This window comes from Microtus ochrogaster, chromosome 16 (assembly GCF_000317375.1).
Source record: "Microtus ochrogaster isolate Prairie Vole_2 chromosome 16, MicOch1.0, whole genome shotgun sequence".
NCBI lineage: Eukaryota > Metazoa > Chordata > Mammalia > Rodentia > Cricetidae > Microtus > Microtus ochrogaster.
Window position 1 is genome coordinate 35,282,040 of NC_022018.1, and position 12,417 is coordinate 35,294,456.

At 38.8% G+C, this 12,417-nt stretch overlaps 1 protein-coding gene across 3 annotated transcripts in view; it reads right to left on the reverse strand.

Annotated features, from left to right (window-relative positions):
- Positions 1–12,417, reverse strand: part of Cdkal1 (CDK5 regulatory subunit associated protein 1 like 1) — a 549,403-nt gene that overhangs the window by 379,328 nt on the left and 157,658 nt on the right. For all 3 annotated transcript variants that reach the window (XM_013349127.2, XM_026783099.1, XM_013349128.1), the window contains one exon: positions 5,177–5,297. In XM_013349127.2, the coding sequence (XP_013204581.2) occupies positions 5,177–5,297 (121 nt within the window). The remainder of the gene's footprint in view (positions 1–5,176; positions 5,298–12,417) is intronic.

The following is a 12,417-nucleotide window of genomic DNA, read 5'->3' on the forward strand; positions in this document are numbered from 1 at the left end:
GAAAGAAGGGAATGAGGGGAGAGGGGAGAGTTAGGAGGCAAGGAGGCAGCATGAAAAACTTAGCTCAGGTCAAATTTCAAAAATGAGTGCACAATAATTTATATTATATATATATATATTTGAAAAGAAGAAGTTATGAATTTGAGAGGAGGTCGGGGTAGAGGAGGAGCTGCAGAAGCAACGACAGAGGTGGAAAGAATGTAAATACAGTACTAGTATATAAATATTTTAAAGAGGCAATATTTCACCATGTTACTTACATTGTTGAGTAACTGAAATTCCTCAGCCCTTTTGTTAATTATTTGGTCTTGAGTCATTCATTACCTCTTCAGACAAAGATATCAAGATCTTCAAAGAGCTATTCTTAGAGCACGGCACAGAGGCTGCTAAAATATACAGTTGTCTTGCTTTGCTATGATAAAACATTCGAAGGCAACTTGAAGTTAAAAGTGTTTATCTGGCTTACCCTTCGAGGTCACAGTTCCCCATCTATGGAAGCCTACACAAGGAATTCCAAGCGGGAACTCAAGGAAGGAATCTGGAGGCAGAAACGGATGGAACCCTGTTTACAGGTTTGCTTTCCATAGATATCTCAGCTGGTCTTCTTACACAACCTCGGACCACCGCACAGAAGTGGTACTGCCACATGGACTGGGTCTTGCCATTTCAACCAATAATCAAGAACATGCCCGCAAGGCTTGCCTATAGGCCAATGCAATGAAGGTATTTTCTAAACTGAGGTCTCCTCTTCCCAGATGATTCTAGCTTGTGTCAAACTGACAAAGATCTAACCATCACATAGTCATTTCCAAGGATTGTAAAATGAATAACCTAGGATAAGTTCACGTACGGCATTGCTGTGAAAAGCGTCGGGAATGTCAGTTTAAAGATGTTTTGAACCGAAGACTCTTTGTGCAGACCAGGCTGGCCTCAAACCCACTGTTCCTGCCTCAGCCCTACAAATGTTGTAATTACAGGCCTGGTGAAACACAGTCGATAGAACTTCGCCCCCTAGTTATATTATGGGAGTTTTTGAGATAAATCCTGGCTGACTTGAATCTCTGTGTAGACCACGCTGCCCTTAATCTCACAACGATTCTCCTGCCTATTGATCAAATTAGAATTAGCTGCTCTCATATTTGGCTACAATATTTCTAATTAAACTAAAAAATGCTCTTTTTATAAAATATAATTTTCCAAAAGTCACAATTAACACTGACATAAAGACACAGCACAGAATCTTTGTATTTTACAGTGCTTATGACAGGTACGTATTTAGGGACAGCGGCCAGGGAGATGCGGCCATTCTACTACTCCTTCCTGCTTCTGTCTGTGGCAGAGAGGGACAGTAAGAGGACATATGAGAGTCTAAAGGACCTCAAAGTCAGAGACCTAAGGAGGCATTGTGGGTGCCAACACCACAAAGAGTCAGCTGAAGTAGTTTTTCCAAATACAGAGTCTTTGATACCTCTGCTTAAAGATACATACATACATACATACATACATACATACATACATACATACATACATGTATATATCAACATTTCAGTTTTATAGGTGACTTTGGAGAAGTTCGTTTATCTCTATATTCTACAATTTGATAATGTAATAAACCCAAATTATATTTTCAAATGCTCTGTGACCATATCCATCTAATAATGCCCATCATTTAAACAGACTCAAAAGTAACAAAAGAGCACTAATAATAACCATTTCTCTAAAACTTGTTTCAGTTCTGTAGGACAAGTTCACAGCCGATGTCTTTCATTCGTATGTTTATAGAGAGGCTATAAATCAAGGACTATAAAGGAGCCTGATGTGGGCAGACATCTCAGAAAGTTAAACCATCTGGGTAGGAATGTGTTCCTGAAGCTTAGCTGCACACAGAGAGAGAAATGGGGAGTAACAGATACTTTTTAAAAAAATGATAATAAATCCAATTTTGCAATTTAAAGAAAATTAAATTCTCCTCAAAGCCAACTGCCATCTTTCTTGTGCCTGACTGACAGAAAATAACAAGAGACAAGATAAGCAATAAAGGAAAAAGGATCAGGTCCCAGTCAGGGTCAGGAGCTGTTTCTGAGATGTGCTTAAATGAGGGACAGATTGGAGCCTTCACCCTAGGATAACCTGAAGGCTGAGACCACACGAACACAGCGGGCGGTAAAGCAGAGTCAACTCTCAGCTTTGGAAGATGAAGACTGCCAAGTGATGGCTTTAACACCAAAGAAATCAGCAAGTAGATCACAAACTGCCTTCATTTCCCAATGTCCAACTTCTTACTTTATGTCCCTTGCACCACCCCCTACTGTCCTTTCCTCTATCCTCCACTCCCACTGCTAGGAAAAGCAAAGGCAGGAAACCAACCAGTCCCTGACCACCCTGACTATGAACCCAGAGTCAGAGAAAGAAACATACTCTGTATTTGAGACCTGGGCCAGGGAAAGAAACATCTTTATCCCTGAACTCAGAACTAAAGACATGTGCCCTGGCTCTGAAACTAGTGTCAAAGAAACACACTTTGTCCCTAGAATTAAGAGTCAGTGAAAGAAATACGCCTTGGTCCTAAGAGTCAAAAAGCTAAAAAGGACCAATGAAAGAAATGCAGTTTGGCCATGAAGTCAGAGCCATTTCTACCCCCACCAGCTAAACTGACCAATCCCTGAGCAGGGAAACACTACCCAATCTCTCACTCCCCTACCCCATCACTACCACCACTTCCCCCACCCTCCCCATCCCTACCCACTCTCCTTAGGAAAACTCTGCCCCTAAGAAGCCCTATATAAACCTCTCCACCCCTTCAGTTAAGAGTGGCCTTAAGTGGCTGAGACAGCCACTCTCCTGGACTCCTCCTTCCCAGCAGAAGAACCTGGCTGGAACGTCCCTTAGGGGACTGAGCTGAAAAACCTTGCTGAGAAGCTCCCTAGGAGACCTCAGCAAGGCAGAGCTGAACAGAAGAACCTTGCTAGGATCCTTAAGGGGACTGAGCAAGGCTAGAGGAGGAAAAGGGAAACCTTTAGCTGGAGCCCAAGGAGACTGCTACATTTCTGAAGGGGGGTGGGGCTTCCCTTAGCAGAGTATTAGCAGAAGAAACATCTTGGACCGGAAAAGGAGCAGATAGCTCTGCTAGGACGCTCCAGTAAGGGAACAGAGCAGAACTCAGCTCAGCTGCTCTCCAGGAGAGGAGCAGGATCGCTCTATCTTTCCTGGAGATCATCCCCTACCACACCCAGCTTCAGGTGTCCTGACTAAGGAAAATTAATACCAGAAAGAACTGGAGTTCTCTTGAACTAAAATTCACATATTTAATATAGCAAACAGAAACAAGGCACTAAAGATAAACTTACCAGAGAAAAATACAAAATATTAGAGATAAAAGGTTCTTTCTATATCTTCATAAACAAAAATTTAAAATACCTTTAGCAAAGCCTTTGTACATGTACTGTTAAAAAATTAATAATTCCTGAAGTCTAACAAAAACATTATCTGAAATTGTCCACTTATTTCTTTTTTTAAAGGCGACTAAACGTCTGTCTGATATTTATTTTTAATTATGTATACCTATCATATGATTATCTATGTATACATGAGTGAGGGTGCCCTCAGGGAATGAAGGTTCAGATACCCTGGAGCTGGAACCATAGAACTTTGTGAACCATGGGTTCGTGAAGAAAAATTGAGACCTCTATAGAAGCAGTCTGTACTATTAACTGCCGGGCCATGTCAAAGCCCTGCTTTAATAGTTTTAAATTAACATTAACATAAAAACAACTGTATATATTCAAATGGTGACTAGGAAACCATATCATGAAGCATGCTCCAAAGAGGGCCCCCCTCCTACATTAAATCACAAATACGAAAGGTCTAGCACAGTTCTTAATTTGCAACACTGAAATCTTCGTAAACTTTGATAAAGAGAACGATTATAGGCATAACCATTTAAGCATATTTTAAGCAAGTTTTTTTTTAAAAAAAAAAGCAATTTGCTCCACCAGCAATAAGGATTAAAAAAATAAAATCTAAGCAAAGATCTTACAATTTGATACTATGGAATGACACTCATGGGGCCAATTTCATGTGAGAGAAACGATAAGATGGCCAGCAACTCGGCAAAGTGATGACTAGTCACAGCTCCCAAAGTCCCATTGAGATTTGAGATAATATCAACTGACTTAGCATCAAAAATGTACTTGCTTACTGACTTCCTAGGGTCATTTCTATATTCTCTGATGTAAGGGATAAGACCATGACAGTTACAGCAAGTATTCACTGAACTTTGGGATTCATTACAGTCTCACTGCAGAAGAACTAAGTCCATGATCACATATGAGAGAAAATTTAACACAATGCTATTTTTATAAGCAAAATAAAATTGCAATACAAGTTATTTAACAATTTTACAATGATTAATATAAGGCAAAATTGCAATGACTTTAAAATAAAACATCCAGGGACTGGAGAGATGGCTCAGTGGGTAAGGGCACTCACTGTAATTCAGAAGGTCTGGAGTTCAATTCCCAGCACCCACATGGCAGCTCACAACTGCCTGCTGCCATCTTCTGGTGTGCAGATGTATATGCAGACAAAATACCACATACATAAAATACATAAGTAAAGAATCACATTTTAAAATACATAGTTCAGATAGCTAATGGTCAACCGTGGTTAGTATTTGGAGCAACCTCTACCAGATCACATACAAGCAATCACAAATGCCAAGTACCCAGCCACTCCAGACACTATTTCATCTCTTTTACTCTGCTTTAGTTTGAGGAAGAATGATAAAAGGTTGAGGCTGGCTCTCACTCATACTGCCCTAGAGCTCACTACATGGGGCAGGCAGCCTCGGATTGCTGGCATGAGCCATGAGATTGTTTTATTTTATTCAAGATTTCTAAAAGATTTTTAACACGGGAAATAAAATCCATGTTTATTGCCCATCCCATAGCCCCAAATGGGAAAAATAATAGCAAAGATATAAAAATCCAGCCTCAAACACACATGTAATTGAAGCCAAGACACATGTTAGAAGTGATCATGTTCAACAGTTTTACCACTTTCTGTGATTTTCCTCCCCCAAGAAAACATTCAACTGCCTCTTGGTGTCACATGTCCATGGACATACAAGCTGAACTCATCGAGTTCATCATGTCTAGAACAACTCAGAGATACTCACCCCGTGTTGATTGAAATGATTTCTATCAGTGGATTCTTCCTGATTTTTGGCAAGTCCAGTCTCGCTCCCCCCAACCGCTTCCCATTGTCTTTCTTCTGGCCCAGGAGCCTCACTGAGTGACCTTCAAATCAAGCACAAGACACACATCAGCATGCCACACAAATCCACCAGCATTTACCGTTTTCGATAAATATGTTCAGGATTGTATTTGATTTTTTTTTTCTTATAAGAGATCAGGAAGAAAATGCATCCTAAAGAAGATGTGATCTTTTGAACATAAGAAATACAGTAAGCGGTGGCGGGGAGGAGGCAGAAATCCTTAATAAATAAATAAATTAAAAAAAATAAAATAAAATGTCAAAATACTGACTGCCAACACACACACACACAAAAAAAAAGAAATACAGTAAGAAAGGGAGAGAAAGAAAATGGTGTGGGAAATTCTTTCTGTCTATGTGTTGCTTTTATTGGTCAATGAATAAAGAAGTTGTTTTGGCCTGTGACAGCGCAGAATAAACATAGAAGGGGGAGGAACAAAACTGAATGGTTGAAGAAAGAAGGCGGAGTCAGGAGAAACCATTTAGCCCTGCAGGAGACAGACCTTGCCTGTAAGCCGCAGCCACACCCACATGGCAATACACAAGATTAATGGAGATGGATTTCAGAGTGATATTTCATGGTCTGGGCAGCAGGGGAAGAACAAGCAGCCTCCAAACACACAGAGAGAGGGCAGGGGAGAAACTACTGGGTTCAAGGACTGACTAAATTTGCCAACGCTTTGTTCAGAGTATGTGCACAATTACACATCACATTTAAGAAAGGTCCAGTGTCCTTAAAACAATCTCATAAGGTTGAACACTCCCTACACTGACTCACACTGTAATACAACAGCAAGGCCTGCCTGGTAACTAATGTTTGATGAAACAGCACTCAACATTCACCCGTACTAGTGTTTTCTAGCCGCCTGCTCCTACCTTCCTCTTTATTTCCCAGCCTCACTCTCGCTTTCATGATACATATACGCATTTGTGTGTGTATATATATATATTCATATTTACATATTCATATATATGTAGCATAATCATAAAACATAGGAGTAGATACTTTAAACAAAATTTTTGAAGGTTACTTATACAAAATGTAATCAGATTATAATATCCACTAAAAATTTGGAGCACTGAAAAGTTTGAAATAATTTCAGACATGTAGAAAACACGAACAACAAACATGCATCTCCACTCAGATTATAGTCATAGTTTTACCACATAGTATTTTCTCTCTGTACTCGGACATGCTGTGTTTATGACTACACCATTTGATTTAGCCTATAAAATCATCCATCGTGGCTGAGCACAGCAATAATTTCAAATACATTTCTACAGTAATGTACTGTTTTTATAATTTTATCAGTGACTATACTACAGCTTACAAAACTTATCCAAGGTGAAAACAAAAGTGAATGATTTTAAATAAATATCTAGAATTATGTAACCATGACAGTAGGTCAGTTTGGAAACATCTCTATCAACAATGGAAAATTCTTGGAAGTTTAGATTCGCCTGTCTCTGCTCCCACACCACAGCAGCATATGTCATTAGTCCATCGGCCAGAAGATGGACATAAACCTCATTCACACACATATTGTAATAACACTTCCAAGAACATCTACACATAAACCGTTGAACACCAATGTTTTCACTTCTCTGAGAGTCCTAATATAAAAATTGCTGAATCATTTAGTGAACTTATATTTTACTATTTTAGAAATAACTGCTTTCCTAAGAGATGACCATTTTATATTCCCAATTTCATCAGACACAAGATTACTAAATATTTTCCCTGATTCTGTACATTATATTTAACTTTCATATGTTGTCTTTTATAAAAAAAAAATTGTTAGTTTTAATAAACTTAAAATTATTAACTATTGCCTTCATGGCTCATGTCTTTGGTGTTATTCCTAAAATCTCACTGCCTTTCTTTGGGCTAAAAAGGTATTCTTTGCTTTTAGTTTCTATTGTGTTGTTGTTAACTCTTAAAATTCGATCACGGGTGTATGTACTCTGCTACTTTTTCTATAGTGAGGTGAACATATTCACCTTTCCACATCAATACAAGTGGTCTCAGTGCCATTACCTTGCCATAATCATCCACATGCCATTGTTGTCACACATGTTAACATAAACAGTTATGAAAACTCAAAAGGGCAGTGCTAAAAGTATTATTTTAAATAAAGATACATATTTATAACATAGTTTATATTTACTTACCAAAACATTATTTCTAATACTTTCTACTACTCCTAGGAATTCAACTTATCATGTGATTCTAATTCTTCTTGACCAGTCCTCTTTAGTGTTTTTATACAGTAACTCATTTAGCAATAAAGCAACATTCCTTGCTTATCTGAAAACATTTTTATTTTTACTTCATTTGTAGAGAATAGTTGTGTTGGATATAAAACTGCTGCTGTCTCTGCATGCTGGATATCAGTTGTCAGTGGTGTTTACTGTTTATGATTAGATGCCAACTATTAAATTTACTACTCCTAAGATCATAGTAAGTCACTTCTTCTCTTATACTGCCCAGATCCAGTATTATTGGTGTCCAGGTGTAGATTTATATAATAGCTTACATAAGACTGGCTACGTTTTTTGAACTCATAAAGTAATGTTCATCTAGGATGATTTTATTTTTTTCTTTTTTAAACATTTTCTGTGTCATTTTTTTTCTATCTATTCTTCTGCAGTTCCCACAACACATTTGTTAATGTATGACTGACATATTCAACAGGTCCTTAAGGCTGTTTTAGGCAGGGTTCTACCAAGACACAAGAACTCATGCAGACACAGGAGCAAAATATGATTTATTAAGGAAACAATATTATCTTATTACAGAGACTGAACAACCCCATGGGCATCCAATTATTGCAAGACATTTCTTCACATTGACAATTTGTGACTGGCAATAAAGTTAAACCTTGAGTCAGAGAACAGAATCAGCATTTAGCTGATCAGAATTAGCCATGGAAATGTTGAAGAATCCGGGGTGCAGGATAGAGAGATGCACAGGCAGTAGTAGGGAATGATTTAGAGATTTGCAGGCTTTTCAATCTGGGAAACGTGGAGAGTAGGGTCAGCCGGTCATTCCTCTGTCACTCTTTGGATTCATAAGGTTTTATCCCAATTTCTGACTCCCAACTTTTTATTAATAATAGAATAATTTAGATGAATGCATCAGCTAATAGCATAGCTCAGTCCACATCAAAAGGCGTTCTGACCAAGAAAATTGACGGTGTAATTATCAGGCTAAAGTCAAATGTCAAGAGCCCAGTAGGCAGATGATAGGAGTGCTAGAGCTCAATGGCCAACAAAATTGGACTTGCAATGTCCAAGAACTGAAGATAAAGAAGTCTCAGATCTTAGAAAGAGACAGTGAGACAGTGGCATTCCTCTAATTTCCTTGTTTAATCTGGGTCCCCAGATGAAGGGGGGCCTGAATTAAAGAGAGGGGCCACACATTTGAAGTAAACGATACCACTCAGACCTCAAGTCATGAGGCAGTCCCTTCTGAAAGCATCCTCACAAATAACATGACCATTATAACCATTTCAATCAAAACCAAAATCGCATAGGCTTCCCTTCCAGCAGAAGAGGGACGGGCTCGAGGCCCCCCAACACAGAGAATGAAGTGTGCTTTACCAACCGAGTGCCCTTTGCTCTGTCAACAGCCCTTGATCTACATTCAGAGTGGTGTCCACTTCACCCTGTTCTTCAGAAGGGCTCCCTCCTCTAAACCCATCTTCACATGCACTGATACTCTCCCTCCTGCCGTAGGAAATCTGGAATTGGGCTATTCCAATGAACACATCACTCAGACAACGCTCATTGCATTTGCAGAAAATACCTTTCTTTGTTTTAAATATTTTACTCTCTAAAACGTGTTCAAGTCATTGTTTTTTTTTTTATTTTTCTTAACATGGCTTCACTTGGTTCTATGAAGTCCTTGTCTTCTAAATTCTACATTTTTTCATCAAAATTAAGGACAATTAGTACTAACAACTTTTGGGGTAAGTTGGGTTATGCCTGGTCTCTTGGAACCTATAATATAATGTGAAATGCTGGCCATTTTAGACAATTTACTGTATCAGATTTGAATTTGCATTCCACAAAATACTACTTTCATATACTGACTTTTCAAACTAACCCTCTCTACAATTAATAGCTCTTAATATCCCGACTGCAGCTGCTTCATCTGCTTCCGTTTCTTTTCCTGCTCTTTTTTTGAGGGATATCTGTTTTCTTTTTCTTCCAATCACAACATTCTATGGATCAACTTGGAAGAGGTACAATTTCCTGGTAGTCAAATACTTATTACACATTTGCTCAAACATCATAAGCAAATAAGAGTCGTACTATCTACTGTAGGTCAACGTATGGATCAATGAGAGAAGAGTTTGAGCCATTTTCAAGTGAGCCTTATATTTACTTTAACCTGGGCTCCCACAGATCCTCTCTGGCCTTTTCTTAATGTGCATACAAGTAGATAAAAATGGTTAGGTTAGGCCCACTCCATCTCTTCAGTGTGTATGCACAGCCTCTAGTCAACACAAAGCATTTTGAGAGTTTCTCTATATTTCCACCGCTATCTCAGAGACTGGAATCCTCTGTAAATTCTAGGGCTACTACATCTGATGATGGACCTTGCTTGCATCACACTGTCCAGGAGCTTCAGTGCAACAGAGTCACTGGTCATCAGATCTGCACTGTAACTAACAGTTACCACCTGAACCGTCTCTGTAATGGCAACAGAGGCACCAGGTTACATGGTATACCTATTCCTAGTAGAGCATCCTGTCCATCGCATCAAGAAGGGAAATGGGAACCGCCCACGCACAAATACCACATACAACTATACTTAGCCAAGCCTCAGGAAGATTCATAAATGATAACTTTTCAACTTATGGCTGAATGCTTTTGGTAGTGAGTTTCCATAGTAAGGCAGACTTCCTGTGGGCATTTGTCTAGCTTTATCATTGCTTTGTGGGAATGTTCTGTGGATCAAGACATAATCATTCTAAAGGTAAATCAAGGAATCACTTAAATACAATTGCATAAGCAATGTTATATATCTTTCCTCAGGCTTCATTTCAGACAGATATACTGTTTTAACATCTGAGAAAAGAGCTTTCCAAGATGGGAAACAAGGAAGCTATCGGTCAGAGCCCTTGCTGCTCTAACCACTAAAACAGGAACTACCCATTCCTTCTGACAATGCCCATTCTAACAGATAAGTATAGCCAAAGTCTAATGAGGATTGGCTAACAAATCCTACAGATGCTTAAGCAAGATGAACTCCTCAATCAAGGCCCAGCTAATGAAGAGGTAAGCAAGACCGATGGGCTAACACGACAGTTCTCGGAGAGGCTGAAAGGTCAAGAATGACTGGGCAGGAAACAGAGCCATTTTTATATGAGCTCCAGGCAAACTTCCTCATGTCCTTTCTAGAACTCTGCAATATGCAGCCTGCTCTAATAACATTCAATAAATTATTCATCTTCACTATCTGCATGTAAATAGAGAAGCATATCTACGTGCAATGACATAAAGAGTTATTTTCTAATCCAATGACTCGTTAAAATGTGTCACATATAACAATAGGCTAGTTGGTATTTAGTGCACCAACAACAAAACAGAAAACATAAAAGTTGCTTGTTATATATAGACAAAGACTAAAGGAAGGAAACGACATAATTTCCTTAAAAATGGACTAGCAAAATTTGTGATATATTAATTCTCTTTAACATCCTGTTTCAAAGGAAATTATTTCAACGTATTCATCAAATCCACAGGCCATAGTTGGAATACATGCATTACAAATTATTTCTGGTTTCATGTGTTGCTATCAATATTGTTGCCTTCTGAAGCAAACCAAAATTTGAAAAAATAATAACATGAAGGAGATGCCATAAACAAGGTATGACTTTGAGAGGAAACAAGGGGGACCAGAGAAACGTGTTGGGGGAGGGCAGATTCTTGGAACAAACTAATCATAAAAGTGGATGTGTAATATTCAAAAAAGGACAAGGACGTGTAGACTACAATTCAACACTCACACACTGCACCTTGGCTTGACCCCTTCTTGTTAGCTTCTAATGTCTAGCACAGAGACAGAAAGTGTATGATTGCTAGCATGGTCTGATGGTATGGGCCTGTAATCCCAGATACCATGGGAGGAAGAAGGATTACCGGTCCAAGGCCTGCCTGGGCAATTTTATAAAACTCTGTCTTAAAAAATAGAATCCATTCATACTACAGGGAAATGAAATTAATTTTTTTTTAAAAAGTGGGGACCGGTTGACTTGGATTTTATCACATTTCAGACTAGAATGAAGAGAGGAGAAAATAAAATCAAGACAATAGAGGCTAACAGAAATGAAGACCAAATATAAAGTTTTTAATTTTTATTGATTTTATTGAGCTATACATTTTTTCTGCTCCCCTCCCTTACTCTTCCCTCCCATTCTACCCTCTCCCATGGTCCCCATGCTCCTAATTAACTCAAGAGATCTTGTCTTTTTCTACTTCCCATGTAGATTAGATCTATGTATATCTCTCTTAGGGTCCTCTTTGTTGTATAGGTTCTCTGGGATTATGAATTGTAGGCTGGTTTTCTTTGCTTTATCTCTAAAAGCCATGTATAAGTGAGTGCATACGATATTTGTCTTTTTGGGTCTGGGTTACCTTACTCAGTATGATGTATTCTAGCTCCATCCATTTGCCTGCAAATTTCAAGATGTCAATGCCCCTCGACTGAAGAATGGGTAAAGAAAATATGGTACATTTACACAATGGAGTACTACACAGCAGAAAAAGTAATGACATCTCAAAATATACAGTTTTATACCAAGCCCATGCCAAAGAAACAGAGAAAGAGATGGAGAGAACGACGATAGGGTAACAAGGATGATTCCTAACATCTGACTGCAGAGAAACTGATAAAGATGGAACAAGATGAAAACAAGGACATGCAACTGCAAAACAAGGGCGAAAGAAAAGAAAAGAACTCACAAGAGTAGTGAGCTTCCGGGTCCTCTCCTGCCACTTTAAATACAATCCCACTTCATCTCACTATATAACGATCACATATAGCTCAACAGATTATTAGCCATCTTTAAAAATTACTTCTCAGCCGGGCGGTGGTGGCGCACGCCTTTAATCCCAGCACTCGGGAGGCAGAGG